The sequence below is a fragment of the Muscardinus avellanarius genome (assembly GCF_963383645.1).
Source record: "Muscardinus avellanarius genome assembly, chromosome: 3".
Lineage (NCBI taxonomy): Eukaryota > Metazoa > Chordata > Mammalia > Rodentia > Gliridae > Muscardinus > Muscardinus avellanarius.
Window position 1 is genome coordinate 159399517 of NC_137788.1, and position 25800 is coordinate 159425316.

Sequence of the window (25800 nt, forward strand, 5' to 3'; positions counted from 1 at the left end):
GGCACCCAGGATGCCAGGTGTGATGAAGGGGACCACCCAGGGAAAAAGATACAGAAAGAAGAACCAGGCACTACGAAGGTCAGCTGAATCACACACTCCCCCATGTACCATAGGATTCAGGAAACCAGGCAACTAAAACATAAAACCAGTGATGCTTGATCGTTTATGCCATGACAAGGGGCCCTCACTCACCTGTGACTTAACCCTTGCTACCACCCGCTGAGATGGCCATAATGGTTTATTTTCCCATTATACACATTAGAAAATGGATGCATAAACACTACAGAACATATTCCATATTCAAGAAGTAGAGATGGGATGGCGGCCTGGGCAGCCCCACTGGAGAGCCCACCTTCTTGACCACGGCACCGCCATGTTGTACCAAACCCATGAGGGTTCCGTGGGAAAGACTAAGGGAGGAGGCGTCAGGCAGAAAAAGACACATCGACCCCTCTAGTGCCCGTGCCCACTCTAGACCCTCTCTCCTTCCTGAAACAGTCGGCTCACAGCTCCAGTGCTCAACAGTGTCAGGAGAAAAACAACATAATGTAACGTGCACATTGCAGCCCCTTGCGAACACCTTGGAGTGTGGGCATGCCTGTGCTCTCGGCCACTGTGGCCCCTTTTGGAGCTATCTTCCTTCAGACCTGCAGCAGCCATGGGTGGCCTTTGGAACGATGATGGCGGTATGTATTGCTCAGAAGCAGGTAAGACACAGGGGTGGCCACAACACAACATCTTTCAAACGAGAATCTCCAGGTAGCTGGGTGGTGGTGGGGAAGACAGAGAAATCCTCTGCCATGTTGGAAAGGGACGGGGCTTAATGAAGCAGCGATCATGGCTGGGATGCTGCCCCCTAACTTACCCCCTTCTTGCTCTGTCTCCAGTAGACTCTTCCTTTCCACCCACAATGCCTACCTACATTTGGCCTTCCCACTCCATGCTCTACCTAGAAGAGTCTCTGAGCTTAAAAAGCTTTAAAGCCTTGTTAAGGAGCAACTTCGCTGTGCAGTGACTGCTGATGGGGGACAGGAGGAACTTGCAATCATAAAAAGACTGATTGAGCTAATTGCATAACGCTCATTTCCCCTTTCTAATAAATATTTACCATCCAATGTTTATAACTTTTATGTTTGGACTTTCTTGAAATACTTTCTTGAATTAATAACATCACATTACCATTGGCTAAAAGAGGAGACAGCTAGATTTGCCAATGACTTCTACAACAAATGCCAGCTATTGATGCCAATTTTTTTTTTGTAGTTCATATTTCCATAGACAGCTTTGGGCCGTACAATACCAGCATTCTGCCGGCAGAAATAAAAGATTCAGTGATTCAGTGGTGATGGTGTGGGGGCCTCCAGAACCCAGAGAATTAAAAATGGACCGTGTTTTTAACTTTTCTTGCTTCTCGGGTATGTAAATGTTTAAGAAGGCACTGATGTGGCTAATATTTGAAGCCGAGGAGTCTCCCAAAGCAACCATAGCAGTGTTTGTCCTACATCCTTTACCTTCTACCTTTCAGAAATAAAAGTTTTTAATATCGATGGGTTTTTATACAGCTGTGAACTGTGAGCGCCAAGAGAAGAGTATACACGGAAGTCAAGTCACAAGAATGTTCTGCATGCCGAAAACATGCTCTTCTGCCCAAGGAAGAGCAAGATCTCGGGGTGATTGCTGTTTCCAGCTGTGGACAAAGGCCAGCCTGCTATCCCAGTGCCAACTGGCTGGCCCTTGAGCATCTGCAGGTGCCTATGAGACTCTTCTCAGAGCATGTCGCCAGTGCACAGTTGTGCGTACGTATAGTCCTCTCTCTCTCTACCTCAGCGTGATATATAATTACAGCGCACCACTAAAAGTACAAAAGTAAAACACAGGAGACGACCAGACAAACAATTAAGTTGAAATATAGGTTTCAAGCTGGGTGCGATGGCACACACCTGTAACCCCAGTTCTTGGGAGGCAGAGACAGGAGCACAAGTTTGAGGCCACCCTCAGCAATTTAGCAAGACCTTCAGCAACCTATAGCAAGAACCTGTTTCAAAATAAAAAGGGCTGGAGGTGTGGTTCAGAGGTAATATGCTTCCAAGTTCAATCTCCAACACCTCAAGTATACGCATATAGATTTCAAATTACAAAAAGAAGTTCCTAACGTATAATATCGTTACGTAGGTTTGTCAACACATGACAAAATGTGTAATGTACAGTACACATATCGAATAACCACTGTCATGTTGAAATAACAGGGAGTTTACAACATCAGCCACAGCTGCCACAGGTCTGAACAGACCTGTGACTGTCATGGGTACCGTGAAGACGGCTGGAGTTTATTGCCAGCTTCACAATGAAAGGAAATCCTATCTTCAACTTAAAGCTAAAGAAAAATAAAGATGTAAATGCTCTCCCATGTCAGCTCACAAATCCTTGGAGCTATCCCAGGACCTTGGCTAAGCTCTCCGGCTTCAGTACAGTTGCACGGACATGTGAATGAGCAGCGCCATCCCCTGAGACGAGCGAGGCCCCGTCTCTGTCTTCCGCCAGGAAACCATCTGGACTCATCTTTGCACAGATACCTTTTTTTTTTTTTTAATTCTCAGAAGAGTCAGCAGCAAAACAAAAATGGTCCATCACTAGTCAGGGTGGTTAGCGTTTTTCTCAAATTGTAATCCGTCTAGTTTCTTGCCTTCTTGTTTTTAGGTTCTGTATTACAAAAAAAGAGAATGTCCAGCCCCTCAGCTCTGGTGCGTCTTTGCTCTTCTGTTCCTTGGGCCGTCTCCAGTCCCCACTATATTTTATGATTTTTTCCCCTCTTCTTCTGTAACAGGCTTAAAGTTCTGAACATTTTGAAGACAAAAGACACACACAGCTGCTTTATTAATGTTTAGGTGTCTTTCCAAGCTTTCCCCGATGGCTCCGTGTAGGGGGCTGGTCAGGGAAGTTTCTGTCAACACAGTGTTCTGAGGAGCCCGGGGCTCTGGAGTAGAATTTTGTTCTCAGTTCCCATACGTATATACGGGATTTAAAATTTTTATTTTATTTTATTTTATGTGTGTGATTGGGGGTGGAACTCAGGGGCCTTCTACCTTGGAGCTGCACTCTCAGCTCAATTTTTATTTTTTTATTTTGAAATAGTCTCACCAAGTTCAGGGGCCTCCACGAATGTGCACTTTTTAAGAGATTACTCCGGATTTAGGTAGTTGTAATCCCTTCACAATATTTGCTTTCCTCAAACTCTTGGCTCTAAGTGCTTTTCTATCTTTTTTATGACATCTAATAAGTAGGTCACATCCCTCCCCCATTAAATGGGGCCAAAAGTAGTTTGGATTTTTTTTTTTTTGCAGTTCGAGGACTCAAACAAAGGGCTTCACAGATGCTAGACAAATGCCCCACCGCTGAGCACCCTCCCAGCCCTGGTTTGGAAAACACTGCAGAGAATTTTATAGCATGGTTCCTTCTGAAATGACAGGAGATGCTCTGAGATGTTATGATGTCATAGGTGTGATGACTGGTGAAGTCCAGACACTTGGTAACTTCTTCCCAGACGCAGGATGGTCCTGGGTTCTCAAGAAGACACATCCAAACGGAACATTTCAAGAACCTTAATGTAATGTCCATTTCATTGGTTTCTCAGTGGAATGGAGTATAAATGCGTATTTATATACATTCTCATGTATTTACACTCCGTCCTTACTCACCCTACTTCTAATGTGTTTAACCACAGGAATAAGAAATAGATGATTATATATTTTATTTCCTTTGTCATCTTATTAGCCATAACTCTTGCCATTAACTGGTTGTTTTATAGTCAGTATTATATATCTTTAACTTATTATAATCTTTCTTTATATGATGTTGCAGTAGTCTATTATCATCTCCTGGAGATAGATTCCAAGATATATGCCTAAAACCACACACAGTACCAAACCCTATATATACACTATATTTTTTCCAACACACACACACACACACACACACACACACACACGCACACGTTTAATTTATAAATTAGGTATAGTAAGAGATTAACAATTGTGACTAATAAAACAATTTGAAACAATGTGCTTTAAGAGAAGTTATTTAAATCTTGGGACATATTTACCCTCCATTCCACTGAGAATCTCATACAATATACATTAGGGTTCTGGACTTGTCCTATTTAGATGTATTTCCCTGAGTGCCCAGGACCATTGTTTATTTCTGCAATTTTCCATCTAATATTTTTGGACATTGGTTGACCATGGTAACCAAAACCTTGGAAAGAGAAGCTGGATAAGGAAGGATTGCTTTATTCCATCGCATGTATAACATAAAAAATCTTACAACACAGTATTTCCATTCTCCCTTTCTGGCCACTGTGTGAATTCAGTCACACATTTTGCTTTTACATACATCATAACCCCAAAGTATAATATTAGTTCCCTATGGCAAGTTTGCATTAGTCTCCTATTGCTGCTATAACAAATTACTACAAATTTAATTTCTTAAAACAACAGGTTGTCCTGTAGTTCTAGAGGTCAGAAGCCTAAAATCACTCATTGAACTAAAGACAAAGTGTTGTCAGGGCTTACATCAGTGTTCCTTTCAAAGGCTGTGTGGTGTTTCTTCCAGCTTCCAGGGGTCACCTGTGTTTCTTGGCTCATGGCCCTTCCCCTACATCACTCCAGATTCTTGCTCCTGTTTTCACATCCTACTACTCACTCTAATCACGTGTCTCCATCTTATTAACAACCCCTGAGAGTACATGGGGCCCACGGACATCACCGAGGAACATTTCCACATCTCACGTTACCCAGCTCTATCATATCTACTAAGTCCTTTTTGCCATGAAGAACATTCACAGGTTCTAGGGATTAGGACACAAAGATCTACTACAAGTATATTTTATTAAAAGTTATTTAAAAAGTCAATGCATTTTCTAAAACATTTAGGTATATTTTAATATCTCATATTTACCCATGTAGCTATGACTTCCAGGACTTTCTATTCCATTGTGCAGATACCATACTTCGGTTGTGTGTGTGTGTGTGTGTGTTGCCGGGGATTGAATTCATGGTCTTGTGCTTGCTGGGCAAGCACTCCACCACTGACCTATACTCATTGCCCACCACACTTTCATTTTGTGATTTTGTGTCCCTTTCTTTCTGACAAAATGTTCCTTACAGTATAATCTATGTTTCAATGTTTCTTACAGTATAATCTAGCTCATAATTTTTTTTTTTTTTGCAGTACTGGGGATGAAACCCAGGGGCATTCTTTATTCTTTACTTTTGAAACAGGGTCTCACTGAGTTGCAAAGGGCCTCACTAAGTAGTTGAGGCTGTCTGCAAACCCAGATCCTCCTGTCTCAGCCTCTTAAATGCTGGGATTACAAGTGTGCGCCACCACACTCAGCTTGATGATTTTTTTTCATCTTTTGTATAACAGGAAAAAAAACACATTTCAAATTTATTTCTAAAAGATATTTTTGCTGGGTATAGAACTGTAGGTTGACAGGTGTTTAGCTTTCAGCACTTCAGTGATGGTGCTCCAACAACTTTTCACTTGCATTATTTTTAGTAAGAAATGCGTGTTATCTCCACATAATGTATCTCTTTTCCTCTATTTTAAGATTTTTCTATCACTAGTTTAATCAATTTGATTATGATTTTTTTTGATGGTACTAAGGGTGGACCCTAGCAGAGGTGGTGTCATTCCTGTTGTATGACAGGGTTGCAGCTGGGAAGAGAATTCCGCAGGACTGGAAGATTCTGGCAAAACTGAAGCCATTATCCCTCTTGATTTTAGTTATAATAATGATAATATTAATGAAATTTGAAAATTTCTTAGAATGAGGATTGCTGTTTTGTAATAATCTGAAAATTGATATGAGTATGACTGGAAAATGCCCTAAGATTTGTGTTGGGAATAGCACTAAGGAGAATATGATTACGGGAGAACTTTCATAAAGCTCCATAGAAAAGAGCTCTTTGCTCCTCTGCTTACAACACCTGACTCACTTAAGGTTTTGTCCATGAAAGGAAAAAGTTAACTTTAGGTAAATTATACCTACTGTGCAAGGCCCTCCATATGTTGCTTATAAGTTAGGGGGTCGACTATGGTATCCCCCTCAGGGGGCTAGCGCTAATCAGAATACTTTTCCAGCTCCAACCATCCTCCACTTTCCTGTACAGGAGCGTATGATGATTGGAAAGCACAGCGTTAATATTACTGGAAAATGGCTTGATGTCAGGACTCTGCCGTTCCTACAGAGGGTTGGGCAGGCAGGGACCTCCTTGGTGCCTGCTCACTAAAGCACAAAAGAGTTCTCTTGGTAAACAACTTAATAGGTATTACAGAAAATTAGGTGTAGGTATTGTATGCTATAAAAATAGAATAAGTTTAGTGGGGGTTTAGTGATTGGGTAAAAATAAATTAATAAAATACCTAGTGGCCAAAATATCAGATAAAATTAACAGTTAATTCTAGAAGTAGACACAGTAAGTCTACTATTTAGTAGCTAAGATAGAGGAGGATAAGTTCAGTTAAAGTTTATTATGTGTGATGTAGAGTAGTAATAGGTTTTGTGGGTCAATTCATTATAAATGAATAAAAAACAAAAACCAGGAAAAACAGGTGGCTTTGAGGTGTGGCTGCTACGTGGGATTCAGGTTAATGAAAAACTAGATGAAAAACAATGTATGTGTAATGTGGTTTTGAAAAACTAAATGAAAAGCAAAATATGTATGATGTGGCTAGCTGGAATTTGTCAGATTCATGTACAAATAAAATATATTCTAGGGCATAGACAGAGATGCCTTCCCCTGCTACTAAGCACGGCATCTCTCATTCTTCAATTTCGCCAACCCTACATCTCCTTCAAGACCCCTGGACTGGCTGAGGCTGGATCCTGGCAGAAACCCAGAGGCTTTCCACTCCAGGCTGTACTCCCAGACCTATTTTTATATTTTATTTGGAAACAGGGTCTTACTAAGTTGCTGAAAGCCTCACTAAGTAGCTGAGGCTGGCTTCCAACCTGTGCAATTTTCCTGTCTCAGCCTCCCAAGCGCGGGGATTACAAGCGTGCCTGGCTGGTCTAAATTTCTTCATGTCTTATACTTGAGATTCTAGATCTGTGTTTTTATAACTTTCATCAAAATTGAAAAATTTTAATCATTATATCTATATCTATCTATATATCTCTACACACACACACACACACACACACACACACACACACACACACACATTAATTCTTATTCTCCATCCCATCTCTCTACCTTCTTCAGGGGCATTAATTACATCCGCATGCTGACTGAAGTCAAGGAAATCACCGATGCTGTTGGCATATCCATTTGTTCTGTTTTCGGTCTTTTATCTCTTAGGTGCTTCATCTTCAAGTAGTTTTGATTGCTTTGTCTTCAACTTCACAAATCTTCTCTTCTATAAAATCCAGTTTTCTCTCAATTCCATCCAGGGGATCTTACAACCAAGGAACTAAGTTTTTCTTTGTAGATGTCCCATTTGAATTTTTTAAATATGTCCTCCATCTCTCTATTCTTCTGCTACCCTCTTAAACCTGGACTATGATTATACTGTTTTAATGTATTTGGCACAAGTAATTCTATCACCTGCACCATTTTTAGGTTGGCTTTGACCGACTGACTTTTCTTCCTCATTCTGGATGCATTTTCCCCTTCTCTTTGCCTGTCTGTTAGTCTTTCATTTGATGTCAGACATTGTGGTTTTATCTTAATTGAATGCCGAATAGTTCTACGATTCTGTAAATATGTCTGAGCTTTGTTTTAGAATTTGGCTAAATTATTTGTAAAGTCAGATCCTTTCAAATCTCGCTTTGAAGTTTTATTAGACGGGAGCAGGTCTGCATTTGATATGAAGCCAGTTTTGACATACAACTGAAGCAGAACCCTCTCTGTGCTCTCCTGGATGCCCGAGTGAGATCCTGAGATTGTTCCTCCTAACACTTGCAGGTGGTTCTTTGTCTGCCCTCGGACAGTTTCTTCACACACCTTCACTGACCACGAAGCTTAGCACTCAGAGGGGACCTTCTGGGACCTCTGGGTTCTCCCTTTGGGGGTTCTTTCTTCTACGATACTCCGCCTTGGGAACTCTAGCTACCTCGGCTTCCTGCATCGCTGACTCCATTTCCTCCACTCAGGAAGACTGTAGCTTCTTTTCAGTCCGCCCTGTGCCGCAGCCTGGAGGCTCTAAGGCAGTGGGCAAGCATAGCCACAAGGCTGCGCTCACTTGTTCCCCATCTCTCAAAGGTGGCAGGCCTTTGTTGCTTGGTTTACTGTTTCAGTCTATGACCTCACTGCTGCGATCCAACACCCGACACACACAAAACTTAGGGAAAGAAGGATTTATTGATTGTGCTTATGAGATTTCAGTCCATAGATAGATACTGTTACTCCAGCTGCCACGCAGGAGCCCGGTCTATTGGTCCTCAGGGCATGATGGAAGGAAGAAGGAGGACGGGAGAAGGCAAGGGTCATACAGAGTCCAAAGACCATAATGCCAGGGATCCCTCTCCAAACATGGCTGCTTCCAGAGAATGAGGTTTGAGGGACATTTTACTTTCAAACTCTGACACCCAGTGTTGTGAAAAATCATCCTTTTACTTATCTCTTTGGTTGTTTCTGATGGGAAAGTAAGTCTGGTCCTTGTTATTCTATCTTGGCTAAAAGCAAGAATCTAGGAAGAGAAATGTAAAGACATCTTTGAGACTGATTATTTCATAATATGATACCTATTTCAATTCTCAAAGGCATAAAAGAGTAATAATCACTACAAAATTTAGGTGTGGAATTGTATTAAAAGTCTATTCTGATTGGTATTAGGTGTCTCTAGCTACATAAAGAATACAGATCTAGAGCAGGGCGTGGTAATGCTTGTAATCCCAGCATTCGGGAGGCAGAGACAGGAGGATCGTGGTTTGTGGACAGCCTCAGTTATATAGTGAGGTCCTTTGCAACTCAGTGAGACCATGTTTCAAAATAAAGAATAAAAAATGGGGTTGGGGGTGTAGCTCAGAGGTAGAAAGCCCCTGGGTTCCACCCCCAGTACTGCAAAAAGAAAAAAAAAAAGAATACCGATCTTAGATGATACATAATTTTTCACTGCCCCCAGTAGTTCAAAACAGAACAATTCTGGTCCTCAAAATGTACAGATGCATTAGCTCTGTCTGCCTACAACTGGGAGTGAGCATCACCTAGAAAGAAAATAACATAAAGACCAGTTCACCTTATTGGACGCTGACTTTCTGAAAAATCTATTTCTTAGTACTTTATATGTATTAATTTGCCAGAAGCCTAAAATTTTATTGGTAAGGACGCTGAGATACAGCAAAAGAGAGAGACAGTCACCAGGAAGTAGCCACGGTCAGTCCCTTCCAGCCTCACTGCTTTGCCTTGACTGGTTCTGGTCCTGGGAGGGAGCTGAAGGAACGGCTTCTGTGAATCCTTGCAAGACATCTGACGAAGCTTCACATGTCATGTTGATGAACCAGCTAGAGAAGCACGAAATCAGGCTAGAGCATACTGCGTCACACAAGGAGGTCTCTAAGGGACTCTTTTTCAACTCTGAATTTATCCACAGATTCAGCAACAGCTGGATGAAGTTACGCAAGAGAGGCTGTACACATCTGCATTTGGGTCATGACTGGACCCAGAACCACACTTACTGAGTATCTACTGTGTGCATGGCTTTGCTCACCGCAAGCGGGAAACACTGGTAAACAAAAGCCAAGGTTACTGCCCTTGAAGAGTTTCTAATCTAGAAGAGGGAAACTATGAAATCAGCATCAAGGTAAATAAGTGAGCTGTACAGCATGTTAAAGCATCTGGAAGCAGAGCATTTTGGTCAGCATTCTTCCTGCTATGATCTAAGTACCTGACAGGAACGTAAAGGAGGAAGGATTTGTCTCGGCTCACAGATTCAAGCCACAGAACCGGCTCCCAAGCATCAGTGGTGGTCGCCGGGTGTGAAGCAGGGAAAGAGAACACGGGTGAGGATGTGTATCTGATGCAGTCCCCAAAGCCAGATCCCCGGGGCCCTCACTCACCAGCCACACCCTGCCTGCCCAGGTCACCACCCAATAAAGCCACGCCAATCCTTCAGCTGTCAATGGACTTCTCTATTGATGAGATACAAACCCTCCTGTTTCTATTATTTCACCTCTGAACATTTTTTTACAGTGTCCAAACAGGAGCTTTTCCCGGGGACATTCTCTATCCACTCCATAACCCAGAGCTCTCCATTGGGGGATGGGTAGGAGAAGCTGGAGATGCATGGCTGGGCAGAGGAGGGCCACCAGACTCTAGTCACAAGCAGGGAGGTCCAGGCAGACCTTACTGAGAAGGAAGGATTTATTTATTTATTTATTTATTTATTTATTTATTTATTTATTTGGTGGTACTGGGGTTCCTGGAAGCCCTTCTACCTCTGGGCTACACTCCCAGACCTATTTTTTATATTTTTATTTGGAAACAGGGTCTCTTAAGCCAGTGCGGCTGGCTTCGAACCTGCACGATCCTCCTGTCTCCGCCTCCCAAGCGCGGGGATTACAGGCGTGCGCCACCACGCCCGGCGGAAGGATATATTTAAAAAGCAAAAGACAATATTCAAAAAAATATGAGGTCTTTAGTCCTGTGGATGAGCCGCCAGGGAGAGGAAAGTACTGTAGCAGGGTGTGTCCCTGCCTGGAGGGCTGCGGGGACAGGGGGAAGCCTAGTACAGCTGGAACAAGGAGAGGAAGATGAGCAGAGAACAGGCCAGCGACAGGGGGCGAGGGCGGGTGGGTGTGCACCAGCCGGAGAGCCAGTTTCAGGAAGGAGACAGGAATGACCAGGACAGCCCATGGGCACACTCCTGCCATACCGAATGCCATCTGAACGCAGGCCGCAGAAGGGACAGAGCAGAATGCTGCTGATGGGAGCCCTGGGCCCCGACTGTGGCTGGGAGGATGAGGCCTGGGGTGGAGCAGCACATCCCAAGTCCTTGGCTCTCCTGGAGTCACAGAGCCATCTAGCCTCGGACCCCGTCTTCCCCAGTGGTACAAAAGCAGCAGTGTGACGCCTTCCTCAGCACAAACAGGAGCAGCCACACCTCGGTCAGAGTCCTTGCAAGCAAACAGTGGCCAGGGACGAGCTGCGGCTGGCGGCATCCGGGTCACTGCTGCCTGTGTAGTAGCCACCTGCTAGCTACCGGGCAGAAAACACTCCTTCGTGTGATTACTGTGAACCCCTCGCGGAAAAAGAGTTCCCAGTGAGCTGTAGGAATAATGTTCAGCTTTATGTAACTTACAAATGAGAAGAGCCTATATACATTTCTATCTATCTATCTATCTATCTATCTATCTATCTATCTATCTAATCTATCCACCCATCTATCTATCCATTATCTATCTAATCTATTATCTATTAACTCATCCATCCATCCATCCATCCATCCATCCATCCATCCATCCATCCATCCTTCTATCTATCTATCTAATCTATCCACCCATCTATCTATCCATCTATTATTGATCTAATCTATTATCTATTAACTAATCCATCCATCTATCCATCCATCCATCCATCCATCTTTCTTTCTTTCTATCCATCTACCATCCATTTATCTATCTCTATATATCATCTCTAAATATACATATATACAGATATTCAAATATACATAAAATACATTCCTATATTTATGTAATCAAATATATACATACACATATACACATGTATATACATACATAGGCATTTGGACTATGTACATGTTTGGGGTTTGAGTCTCTAGGGAGACAGGAACTACAAAGCTGGTCTCATCCTTAAGCCTCAACCTCTGCTAATGAAGGAAAATAAAATACCAGGAGGCCTTCTTCACCGTGGGTTCTGTCTTTGAAGGATGCTACCTCTGCTTCTCTCCCTTGGTAACGGACACACCCAGGCTTCCTTCCTGCCCATCCCTTTCGGGCTGGGTAGCCCTGACACTGTAACCTATCTCTCTGAGCCTCTGTTTTCTCACCTGTTAAAATCAGGTTCCAAGTTCCTGTGTGGAGGGTTGTGGTCAAGGCTCCGGGAGGCAGCATGGACAAAGACTCCCATCTGGGAGACTGTTCTCCCCAATACACATGTGTCCCTCCTTTAGTCCCACCACGGGCACAGGTCCTGGCTCTAGATGGGACAGAGCACGTGGTCTTTGTCTAGCTCTCAGCCTATTCAATCCTGCCTGGCCTGGGTATCTGGCACCAAGCCCTGGGTAGGTCTCCCCAGAAATAGAGAGGACATGCCATGCTTCTGACTATGTGGGGCACCTCCTCTTCTCCAGCCAGGGCCCTCCTGTTTGTTCTGCTTGCTCAGCATCCTCCTGAGGGTCCCATCTGCAAGCCCTGGTGCTGGTCTTATTCTGATATTCACATCATCAAAGGCTTTGCTGACACCTGCTCTCTCCTGGTATATCTGTGCCATCCATTCCTTTCAGCCTGGATACAGGTGACCAAGATACTCTTGGCAGGCATCCGCATATGAAAGAGAGCCTCAAAGACTCAGAGGTGGCTTTGATCATGATGATGTCTCATAAGTGGCTGACAGTGAGCCCTGGGTACCATCGCAGGCTTCAGGGCAATCAGAATCCTGGAGCTAGCCAGGTGTGGTGGTGTACGCCAATAATCCCAGTTCTTGGGAGGCTGAGACAGGAGGACTGCAGGTTCAAGGCCAGCCTCAGCAACTTAACAAAATCCTGTTTCTAAATAAAAATAAAGTCAGGTTGGAGGTATAGCTCAAAGGTAGAATGTCTCATGGTTCAATCCCCGGTATCGACGAAATCCTGGGGCTAATTGTACTGTGCAGGGGAACAGCACAGGAGGCTTTGGGACGACACTGGGGGAAACCGCTAGCAGGAGTTTCCAGCCTGCTTGAGATGCTGCAGTTTCCTGGACCCTAAACGATACAGTGCCCTGCCCGCAGACATCACCCCAATGTCCTGAAGTGACCCACACTCAGACAGAAGCCCTCGAGGACAACATGGCATCTCTGGGAGACCTTGAGCCTCTGCCTGGAGGCAGCCTCCACGGACCTGTCTTCCTTGGTCCTGGTTCCCTCCTAGACCCTGCATTGGGCAGCTGGCGAGCACTCCATGCGCCTCTTTGGGACTTCATGCTGCTCTGAGCCCCACGGTTGGACAGGTCTCCAGGGCTGACAGCCCTGCTGTGTGTCTCCTGAGCCCCACACCTCCCGGCCACGTCCCTTCTACTGTACTGCTGCCCCAGGGTGGCACAGGCTCTGCTCCCAGCCAAGCCCCTCTGCCAAGCATCAACTGCACCGGAGGCTGCTCTGGCCGTCACCTGGGCGGGAATTCCCCCAGGGAGGACGGACATGGGCTAGGCCACTGCTTCAGGACCCAGCATACTGTCCTCGCCACCCATCCAAGAATGAGCCAAGCCAAGGGCCTCTCTGCAGTGTGGTGAGAAAGTGTACGCTCTGGGGTTGAACAGACTTGAGGTTAGTTCCTGGCTCTACTACCTGTGAGCCGCGCCATTTTGAATCATCACTTAGTTTGACCGGGTGTTGTCAACTGTAATCTTTGGACAGAACCTAGGGAAAGCTGAGGGGGAATTAAGATCAAAGAATCTGGAAACTTCGGGAAAGTTCCCAAAAGACCTGTGAGCATTGCTCCATGGCTGTTTAATGGGCTAATTATCATCATTATCACATAAGCAATTTATTGCTTCAAATTTTCTCCACTTGATGCTTTCCAACATTAAACATTTTTTTTTGCCCTCTTTATCTTTGTAAAGCTTGAAATCATTACAGGTGATATTACATCACTTCAAAGAAGTATGAGCTTTCCCTTTCTCTAGTGTCCAAAAGTTCCCATGCTAAGCCATTAGGCTACTAATTTCAGAAGAAACCCTGAAGCGCCCCCCTGCACGGCTGCCTGTGTGCAGGGGTGCATTGCTTGGGTGCCTGCAACTGCATGCGCGCGTGTGTGTGTGTGTGTGTGTGTGTGTGTGTGTGTGTGGCTATCTATCAGGGGTGCATTGTGTGAGGGTGTGCGTGCACATGTATGCATGCATGTTAAGTGTGAATACCTGCACCGTCCAGCTGAAGCCAGGCCTGCTGGGGAGGACCAGGGCTGCACCCCTTCCTGAGCCGGCCCTCCCCGCTGCTCACCTCCATGTTTTTGCAGAAGGTGGCGTTGGCGCCAAACAGGATCTGGCACTGCTCGTTGGCGCTGTAGTGCATGCCCGGCAGCTTGTGAGGGAGGCGCACCGCGTGCTGGCTCCTGGGGTCCGCGACCAGCAAGCAGGTACTGACTTTGGACCTGAAACAGTCGAGAGTCAAACTGGCTTGTAAGTATAGGGTCCAGGCTTTGCTTTGGCTCCTTCAGGCTCCAAGAAGGTGCACCTTCAGGGATCCAGGCACTGAATACACGGGATTTGTTTGCTTTTTGCTTTTGAGATGTGTCTGAAGTGTGGATGCCAGGCAATGAGAAACTGGCCGCTCAGGAGGCATCTGGGAACAAGACCCACAGGTAAATGGACTTTTCTTAGGGAGTTTGATGGAAATTATTTTTAAACAGGTCCTTATGGTATTTTCTTAGAATACAGTTTTGAACAAAAGTTATTATGGGGAAAGAACAAACAAAAGCGAGGCTGGTTTGATTTTAAATAAAATCAAAGTGTTTATTTCCATCTCTACAGATTCTCTTAAAGGGCCTGGGTGAGGCAGGTGTCCCAAAGCGGGACCCAGTAAGAGGGAAGTGTGCCTGCTGTTGTAAATAAACATTCCCATGCTGGGTGAAATCCTGATGTCCTGCAGAGCCCGCTAGTGGGCAGCCTTCGGTGGTAGCAGCCGTGTGGTCAGGTGAGACAGCAAGTCCGGCACACCTGCGGGACTGACAGCGTGTGCCTCTGCGAGCAGAGGAAAATGCCCTGTCCAGCCACACTGATCTTTTGGGTAAAGTGAAATAATGTAAGTGGCTTGCCCTATTTAATTGAGTCTGTGATAACAAATATTCAGCAGAAGTGAACTATATTAAAACTAATGAGTTCACAAACTACGCATGATGGTGCACACCTGTAATCCCACTACTTGGGAGGCGGAGACAAGAGAATATCACAGGTCTGAGGCCAGCCTCAGCAACTTAGTGAGATCCTGTTTAAAAAAAAAATAGGGCTGGGAATGTACTATGAGGTAGGATGGTCCTGGGTTCAATCCCCAGTACCACACACATATGCAAGAGAAAAAGAGACTAAACCTAAAAATAAAAATCGCTTTTAAGCCTGTTTACCACTTAAACCATTTCTCCATCAGCAGGACACATGAGAAAAGACCCAGGAGGGAACCTTTTCCACTTTACTCAAAGTTCCCTGAGCACCCCAAGAGGTACTGGACCACAAAGTTCCATCTGCAGGTGAGACTCACCGACTCACTTCTGTCTCTGCAGACTAACACCACTAAGCAGGGAGAGAATCAGGGTCCACATGTCAATGCTATAAACCCAGCTCTGAGCTTTAGACACAAAAGGACCAACATGATCCCTGTGTACACTCTGACAAAGGTCCAAAACCAGATGGGCAATTTTCCCCCAGAAATGCAAAAATGGGATGGACATCTTCTAGGAAGAAAGTGGTATTGAGATAAGCACCCCACATCCCAGCAAATATAGTCCACCTCAAGGGAAGTAGACTGAGAACCTGGAGGTGCTCGGCTCCAGAGCAGCCAAGGGGCACATCTTGGGTAGCATCCACTGCAGTCACAGGGCTGCAGAGAAACAAATTGCATTTTCCAAGCAAAGTCACTATATTGATTTTCCATCTGCTGACAATCCTGTAATAGTTATAACTGTGACGGGTACCCAATGTCGTAGCAGATGCACACTTAGGAGAAAGCCTTTCTTTACAGGAGACTCTGAACTGCCCACCTCTTCGGTCCAAAACGACTCCAGTCATATTGTCTTTTGGAAGAGCTTCCTAATGCACAGATGCTATGGAATGATTAGAGGACTTACTTGAGGAAGCTTTCAAGGTCATCTCGACTGCAGGATGACCAAGAGAGGTCGCTGGGGTTCCGGCCCTTCACCCACTCTCCCGACATGATGTGGGACCGGCCGGCGCAGGATGAGTGGTCATCATCGTGGTTCATCCCCAAACTGTCCAAAAAGAAGAAGGAGAGATGGATGCTTTGCTATGGGTGCCTCATTTCCAGGTCCAAGTGGACTATGTACATTTCCATCAAATCTTAACCACAAAAAGTGCTGTCATGTGACGCTTGTTCTCACAGTTCATAGAGAACAGAGAGGCTAGTGATTTGCTTACACAGTGAACAGAAACTGGTCCGGCAATCCAAAAATGAATGAGCAAATTATATAAACTTTGGTGATTAACTGTGGTGTTAGAGATCTTGAATGCTAAGGATTGCTTTCTCACACTAAGTATCCTATCCAAAGTCCAAGGTCTCGTGTTCCTTAGAGATGAGTACCAAGGACCACTGGGAACCATCCAAGACTCCGACTTATGTAATGGCCTGGGTTCACATCTTCAAACTCATGGATCATTGTGGATTTGGGAGTCTTTCTCTATTGCTGTGTCTACCAAGGTTATTCCTGACATTTTTTCATGCCCACTGGACCCGAGAGACACCAGGGTGTGTGGCTTGGCATGGATGACTGAGCACCCTGTGGGCTGAACAGTGGCCTTGGCTTTATACATGGCTGAGCGAGCTGAGATGCAGGGCACAGAGGATCAGAGAGCGCAGTTTGTTGATCTGTGACTCCCGGGGAGGAGACCTATGTGTGTGAAGGACGTCAGCAAGACCAGGGAGGATAAAACATGTCTTGATTTGTTTAAAAAATATTTAGCAGATGAATCTCCAGTGTCAAGTAATGAACCAGATAGAGAAAACTGAGCGGGATACAAGATGCCACCCCAGCCTCAACTCGCTGCCAGCTGGGGAGAGGAGATCATTATTAGAGGTGCCATACACATCTCTTAGCCCCATTTCCTAGTTTTTCTATTTGCCAGACCATCTCTCATCAAATCCTCTGTGCTGACATCTCCCTAAGAAAGGCCAGTCCTGTCTATTCTGCAAACTTCTCCAAGCACTCTCTCTTGGAGACGCTCCCTTAGCCAAACGCCTAGGGAATCAGATCAGCCAAAGCCTCTGTGTCCACCGTGCCTTCTGAAGAACAGACAGCCTGTCGCTCATGCACGCTGGGCTAGCAGGGCCCCTCTGATCATCTGCACACATTGACTCTATCAGTGATGAGGGCGGACTCACCAAAGGTCAGCTACATCTGCTCTCAAACCTTGTTTAGGCCAGTGGTACTTGTTACTTCATACATGGGCTTCCATAATGAAATATGAGAGCAAAAGCAAACTTCTTCATGCAAACTAACTTAACTAGCAGCTAAAATGCATTGCTGCCAATGTGGGTGTAGGCAAGATAAATGCAAGAGATGAGGAATAAATTGTAAAAATCTGCTCCCAGACTATTTCCTAAGGGACTTTTACATTCCTGCCACACATACAGAAATACACACAGGAAAGAAACTGCATTCAAACTCACATTAGAATGTGTTTTGTGTGAGGAACCTGATGGGGAAATACAATTAGCAGATGCACTTTCTCAAAGCAATGGCTCCCCCCCAACAAAAAATTGATGAAAAAAATCATTTCAAAATTTAAATATTATTTAGCAATAACATACTGTACATACTATACAATATTTAAACACTGTGATATTTTCATAGTTTAAGTGAAAATAAAATATTTAAGGCAACCAGGTATAATTTCTTGATATTCCTCCATTTGAACCATTTTGGGGGCTAACTGGTCACTTGTTCAACCCTGTTCTGTGCACAAAAGAAAGCTTGAACAGCCTTCTCTAGACATCGATGGCCACTTTCTTTCTGTGCTCACGTCACTACCAAACTTCAGAGCTTTCTTCTGGATTGGCACAGGCTCTTCTCTCTCATCTGATCTCTTCAGAGCAGTCCTTCTATCAGTGACTGTTTCAATGCAAGCAGTTAGTAATATTAACCCACTATACACTAGTTTTTATTTATCATCTAATAGTGAAGAAACTGTCCAAACACTGAAGAACCCATTCATGGCAGGTGTGTTAATTTAGTGCAGACAGGTTGCTCAGCAGATTAATGGAAACCATTTCTGCTTAGATACCATCTGGTCCTCACACCTGGATGCCAGGTGCCCATCCACCCGGGGTTAAAGGAAGAACCCCCAAATAATCAGATAACTCTGGCCATTGAGAATGACATAGCTATGTTTCCAAACGTCGCTTTGCTGAATAAAGTGAGTCCCATTTTTTAATGTAATTACTTGGATTTTTTCTTTTTCTTTTTTTTCCTGGGCATCATAAAATATGGACTTATGTGAGCACGTAGAAAAGCAATTCCGCTGGGCGTGGTGGTGCACGCTTGTGATCCCCGCGCTTGGGAGGCTGAGACAGGAGGATCACGCAGGTTTGAAGCCAGCCTCAGCTACTTAGCGAGGCTCTCAGCAACTTAGTGAGACCCTGTTTCCAAATAAAATATAAAATGGGTCTGGGAGTATAGCCTGGAGGTAGAAAGCCTCTGGATTCCACCCCCAGTACCACCAAAAAAAAAAAAAAAAAATCGACTACCTTGAATGCAATGCATGGTTTGATTTGGTCTCTTTAAATAAAACTAGTGATGTTTACAAATGGGTAGATCTGAAATTTTTGACGGGTTTCCATGAACTCTGCAAAATGTGAAGAGGGTCTGAGATAGGAATTTTTGGGATACGGAGAGAACAGTGAGTCTCCCCAAGCCACTGCATGCTGGGCTGTGAGCCCGTGTTCCTACACCCCAAGCCACTGCATGCAGAACAACCAGCTCATGGGCTGTGAGCCCGTGTTCCTACGCCGTTGTTCTTGCTCATGACTTGTGGACTGACTGTTGAAAATGCAGTAAAATCCCTAGATAATCCCAGGGCATCCGGAAGACCCACTCCCTTAGGGAGCATGCACACTGCAGACTTTGGTGGTGGAGAAATGACCATACTCACTACAATGGTAAGACACACATCCCTGGGTGGAGACTTAAGATGCCGATGAGAAACAGAGTAGGAAGAAGCATGTTAGAAAATGTGAAGAGCCGAGCTGGTGGCGCAGGCCTGTAATCCCGGTCCTTGGGAGGCTGACACAGGAGGGCTGCAGGTTTGAGACCAGCCTCAGCAAGTAGTGAGACTCTCATCAACCTATCAACCTACTGAGACCCTGATTTAAAACAAAAAAATAAAACAGTGTGGGGGTATGGCTCAGAGGTGGAATGCTCCTTGGTTCAATCCCTTAGTAACACGCGCACACACACACACACACACACACACACACCTGGGAGGGAAATTATACATGGGTAGGAAACTGGCACAAAGTTGCCAACTTCTGCCCTGACTCCATCTATAGTCCAGCTGCCCAGCTACTATCCCGCTGTAAGCATTAAAACTCCAGACTAACATCGGTGATTCTCTCCTCTTTCTCTGTCTCTCTCTTTTTCTCTGAGATTTCCTACACACTCATTCTCAAGAATCTGCTTTCCCTTTTCTGTTACTAGTACCTTGTATGTTCCCAAATTCTTTCCTGCATCCTTGTATTAATGCGGTATAACTTTTGCGCGTGGACCGGGCTAACCTGTTCTCTCTTAGGTGTTGCCCTTACGCATCTGGAAGGAATGGCCTTTCACAATGGTCATGGCCCACCAGACGCAGAGTCCTTGTCTGAATCACAGACCAGAGTTTGAAGGCGGCCTTGCCCATGGAAAATACAAAGCAAATCAAGGCCCCTTTGCATCAAAGATATGAGATGCTTAGCGAACACAAGTTCAAGAGAAACAAATGTTTTGCCTTCTCAGGGAACATTAGTAATTTTCAAAAGCCTAAGATGCTAGAATTCTGAGTTGGTTTTTTAAAAAAAATCATCTGGGAACTTATACAAGGGTTCCACTTGCCTTGGTCATGTGTTTCCCTCAAAATACTCCATCCCAGAGACCCCTTTGTCTTGTACGGCCCCGGTAAGGAAGGCCTTGCTACTTTCAGTGTGAAGAATATGTCAACTGTTACCCAATTTGTATATTCTCCAAGTAGACACACCCAATCTTATTTGCAGAGATAGTTAAATCCTTTAGAGGACCTCAACTCTCACTATAAAAGTACTCCAAAGCTCTGTTCTCACTGCCAACAATTTGGTCAAGATTGGAGGCATCTCCTCCCACATGTAGTGAGACCTTTTCAAACCTGGGCCCCATCCTATGAAGAACCAACACACTAACTAATCATCTGTCTCTGCAATTTGACAAGCCCCCCTCCATCTTCCCTGGCTTGGCGCTCCTGAGTAGCTACCAGGTGTGTTTTTCCAACAACAAGGGTGTTGTCTGGAAAACCACAGCGGCAGGAGACCCAAGTCCTGGAGCATGGTCTCACCATGGATGTAGGGATGTTAGGCTTGGAATTGCTTCCAATTTTTCTCTGGTGGTGAGTCTGGTTATAAAATAAGAGAGGCTCCTTCTCCCATACCTTCAGACTCTCTTGGCCAGAGATCCTGATTTCTTGGAAGACATAGGATGGCTACAAATGTGCGTAGAAGAGTTGGCTGTGCCATTGACAGAATTATGTTCCACGCAGGGCCTGACCCACCAGAAGCACTTTTCTCTGTCAACCCTCAAAAGAGGACTTCCCCAAGGAATGTCCCAGTCGGCAAGATCAGCCAAGGGTGGGATTCTTGGCTTTTGGGAGCTTGTCTCTAATATAGATCATGCTTGATCTGGTTTAAAACGCTCAAATGCTAACAAAGTACCTCATAAATTTACAGTTTGATGAACTAGCATTGGGCTGGGAGTCTTGATACTTGAGGTTTATATAAACTACCACTTTGGTTATTTTTAGTTTAAAGATTACCTGCCTGGAAATTCCATGTTATTTTAGGTTTATGTTCCAGGGCATCTATTATTTCTGGCCACACTGTGTTTAACAAAGATGTATAGCACTGAGTGTGTATGCTAATTTTAACTCTAAATGACTGTGGGGTTGAGGGTACAGGATAGACCTGGTGTCAAATGTATCAAACACAGTAACAACTTAATGGTCTTGAGTTGATTTTATCTTAAAACAAAATAACATGTTACTTCTGTATTTGTTCCTGGAAATCCCAAGCACCCCACGGAGGGAGTTCTGAAAGAATTCCACCATGCTCCCCAGCCCCTTGAAAGCTATGGATGAAGGCTGGGGTCCTGGGCGTGGCATGTCTGCTATAGTGTCAGCTTGGTCTCTCCTTGGCGCTGAGTCTGCCTGTCTCCCAGAGGCCCTGGGATTCTGATGCCGGGTCTGGCAGTCAGGTCTGACCTCTGCTCATAGCAGTCTTGGCTGGCTTGGTGAAATGCACACTTGGGTGGGAGGAAGAACCCAGGGAAATGGCTCCTAGGAACACAGCCTTCCCTTAGAAGGTGAGGGATGGCCACAGCCCTTTGTTAATAGCTGTGCGGGTACAACTGCCTGGTAATTTCGACTCAACAGATGTTTATTAATGTCTCAGTAACAGGCACAGCCCATGGTAATTTCTAGGCTGTGATGGGTGGGTTGGTATTGGCTATTGCTAACACAATAGTAATTAACACATCAGTCTTGCATTAGAAGGGAATTTGTCAGTATTAATAACCTTTTGCCAAGGACCAGACTGTGAACTCAAGTTTTGGCTACTCAGAAACTTCCCCTACAAGGGCTGTAAAATACTAGGAGATAATAGGAACACTCAGTTATGACAGGTTAAAGGACAGGGTTAATTTTCATGATCAAATAACACTATTTATGGTAAACCAAACAAAGAAGCCCTGGGCAGGGTGGCACATGCCTGTAATCCCCATACTTTGGAGGCTGAGGCAGGAGGATTACAAGATTAAGACCAGTCTCAGCAACTTAGCATGACTCTCAGAAACTTAGATGCTGCTTCACAGTAAAAAATAAAAAAGGGCTGGGGGTCTACTTCAGAGGTATAATACCCTTGGGTTCAATCCCTAGCACCAGAAACAAAACAAACAAAAAACAATAACAACAAAAATCTTTGTTTAAAGAGGCAAAAATAAAATAAAAATTCTTGCATCCCAGAAAAGGTTTTTGTTTTTGTTTAGAAAAAAGACCCCAAGAGATTTTAGGGATTCAGTAATAATGCTGGTACCAAAGATGACTGGGGGGTCGTCATAGGTTCCATTCTATTTTTCTATGCCTATAGTCTCATGTCAGTAAGAATAAACCTAAAACATCATGAAATTGCAAATCACCGATGGAGTGTTAAGTGTGTTTAGCTATAATGGATACTAACCATAGTTGGTGAAAATGGATAATACATATACAATATATAGTATCTCTCCTAGCTCACCGAAGTCCTAGAATGACAGACACCCAGGTTCTTGAATTTATATATATGAGATTTTGACGTCAGATATGTGAGTTGTGCCCAGCCTCCCCTCTAAGTAGTCTTTACAGGACTTGTGTGTACATGTCCGTCTGCCTGCCTGTCTGTCTGTCTGTCTGTCTACCTATCTATCTATGAATGAGTAGGGCTGGCCACATGGCAACCAATGGTTCTTACAGACCACCACTCTCTAGGTTGGTAATAACCTGGACTACGGAGCTGGATAGATGAGACGGACTAAAGTCTTGATGCATTCGCCAATTTATTCTAGGATATGTGAGGTTTTGCAGGACCCAGGAGGTTATTAGAGGTTACAGACTGCGTGACAGCACTATGCATGTAGCACAATGGATCACATTCTCAGAAATAGCCAAGTCAAAGTTTTCTACAACAAAGTCTGTCTGATTACAAGGAATACGCATTTTTCTAGGGCTGACTGATTAAAACATACTGATTTGGCAGGAAGCGTGAGACCACAGCCAAGGCCGCATCTTGGTCCAAGTCACACTGAGCAAAAGACCTTTGTCCTTCTCCTCACGGGACGCACTGTGTTCATGAGATGTTTCCACCAGCCCGTGTTCTGACAGGCTATACATGGAAAGTATCCAAACATCTTGGTCCATATACCAGCCCAGCAGCACACAGGACAGACGCTACCACGGTGAGCATCCTCCTACCACCCCAGGTACACAAAGGGACTTCCAGAGGGAAGTGTGTTTCTGTCCCCCACAGAAACACACAATGACACAAGCTCCCAAACAAGAAACACCTCCTCGGGGGTCTCACCCTCCTCCTCACGGTGTCCTCCTTCAAGGTGCATCTCGAGCGGATGCCCACAAGCACCTTTCAGTAGGCTCAGACTCTAACGTGTCTGAAACATTCAACACGTGTGCACACACAACACCAACAACAAACCCATAACACAGTGTTTGTTTCTGCCCTGGGGAAACATTCTATAGATAACTGAAGCAGATTATAGTTTGACAACTATGAGGACGCTTAGCGCAATGGCTATAATGACGGACTAAGGACACAGCCTCCCCAGCGGCCCGTGTTGGAGGGACAATGCCGACTCGGACGAGGAGGCAGTGCGGTGTTAATGGAACACTCTACCCCCGCCAGGACAAGCAGAGCAAAGGGACGTGACGAGCCAATTCTCTTTCCTTCCTCTCTTTAGTCTTCTTTTCCCCCAGAATGATCTCACTATTTTGAAAACTTTACCCTTCTATATGATTTTGGCTTCTCACGCTCTATAAAAGGTCATTTAAGTTTGGGACTGCACTGAGTATATTGGTTAATTTGGGGAGAGATGGCATCATTAGAATTTTGGGTCACCGGGCGTGGTGGCGCACGCTTGTAATCCCTGCGCTTGGGAGGCGGAGACAGGAGGATCGCGCAGGTTCGAAGCCAGCCGCGCTGATGTAAGAGACACTGTTTCAAAAATATAAAATAGGTCTAGGAGTGTAGCCTGGAGGTAGAAGGGCTTCCAGGAACCCCAGTACCACCAAAAAAAAAAAAAAAAAAGAATTTTGGGTCTTGCCATCCTGAAACATAGGATACTTCTATTTTTTCAAGTTTTCTTGAATAATCTTTGGGACAGTTTTTAACATACATCATTAAGATCTTCCATTTTTTAGGTCAAATTCTTTTATTAGTGCTTTATGATCATACATAGTACTAGGTAAGATCTTCCATTTTGGATTAACATTCCTGGGTGTTCTGGACCTTTGGTTGATTTGAATGTGTTTGGTATTTTATTCACCCAGATTAATTGCTGCTTGTACATAGGAAAGCCACAAATTATTATATTAGTGAAGAACCATCAAGGCAGAGCCCGCTTCTTAGGCACCCAACTCTCTCAAGCTGCATGTTGATTTGCTAGGATTCTCATTCCCCTTCAAGTCTACGGTGGACCTGTGGAGCTGTACCTGGGGTGCTAGAAGTGGTCCAAGGATTCAAGGCAATGAGGCATGAGTTCATCTCGGGAGCTCTGTGGATGATGGGAGGCCCAACCCTACAATCTGATTCCAGTGTAGCTTTACAAGAAGATCATGTGCACAGCTTAGGAGACGAGAACACTGCCAAGTCAAAGCATGGAAAGGGGTTCTCTCTAGAGAAATGTGTTCCCAAGGTTCTGCCAAGGTAAGACGGTGGAGTGGGGTGCCATCAGCATCATAGGTGTGGCTTGGATGAAGCACTCTGGGAGGTCTAGCAAGATGGAGGAGATGCTTCCTGCTTCTGCGCTCAGGAGCAGTCCGTCTTAATGGTGCTGCAGGCACAGGACTGGAATGGGGCAGGAAATGGAAAAGTGGGGAAAGCCACATAGAGGTGTGAAACCTGGGTTAACAGGGTCTCCCCTGCAGAACGCATGGAGGTATTTGCTGCTAATGATGGACGGCAAATGTTATGTATGGACGCAAGAGTGATTTCTCACATTTAGGGAAATCTACAGCCTTCCAAATCTTCAGTATTTGTTTCCAGTGAGTGCTGGAGAGGGAGGCATCCTGGAAGACAAAGGTCCAGGGTTCGCACAGCCTGAGAAACAGAGGGGACGTCATTCTTTTCCTTTGTCCCTCCAGTGCCCGCCCCTGATGACATCCAAATTACCTGTCTGCTCTACTGATGTCCCTGACTCAGAGGAACCACCCTGTCCCCAAAGCTCTATGCATTTTAACGTTATCAGTTTCAGCATGTCCAGCTGGAAGAGGGACCACAATGGCTGGGCCGAGTGCCACAGTGGACAGTGGGGTGAATGAAGAGGCAAAACTCACACCTGCATGAGCACTGTGGGTTGTGTTGGCTGTATTCCATGAGAAGCAGGGATTCCTATGCCCTTATTCTGGCCCACGCCTGGGGAAGCCCAGGGTACTTGGAGGGTCTGAGCAGGTACCCTGATCCCTTCTGTTCCAGCTCTTATTCCTGCACCAATGTAAACTCTACCACCTGAGGCATCATGGTAGAGATGGGCCCTCCCTCAATGCAGATGCTGAATGTGATGCTGAGGGTAGGAGCAGCAAGACTGTGGGCCCCCCTGCCCATGCAGCTGGGAGTCCCTGGGAAAGAAGAGTGCTTCCAGCTGCCCTTGTTATATCAGTTACTTAACTCACTATCATTACCCCGCTTCACAGACGAGGGAGCAAAGTAGACAGGGTGACAAGCTTGCCCACGGTCCACTTTCTAGTAATGCTCAATAATTAAAACCTGGGCGGTGCATGCAGTAAACCTCCATGCACAGCCCAGCCCAGTAGGGGTGAAAGCTTCCCCCCATAGCCAAACAGAAGAGAAGGGCCAGTACCCACTGCTCATGACCGGGTGGCAGGGAGCCCTCAGGATACGGTGGGCTGCATGTGCCCACCACATGATGTTTGAAACT

The 25800-nt window shown here is 45.1% G+C and overlaps 1 protein-coding gene across 2 annotated transcripts in view; it reads right to left on the reverse strand.

Annotated features, from left to right (window-relative positions):
- The window catches only part of ADAMTS17 (ADAM metallopeptidase with thrombospondin type 1 motif 17), a gene marked incomplete at both ends in the record, with an annotated part of 311118 nt that overhangs the window by 141874 nt on the left and 143444 nt on the right, over positions 1–25800 (reverse strand). For both annotated transcript variants that reach the window (XM_080692601.1, XM_080692600.1), the window contains 2 exons: positions 14157–14307; positions 15997–16137. In XM_080692601.1, the coding sequence (XP_080548727.1) occupies positions 14157–14307; positions 15997–16137 (292 nt within the window). The remainder of the gene's footprint in view (positions 1–14156; positions 14308–15996; positions 16138–25800) is intronic.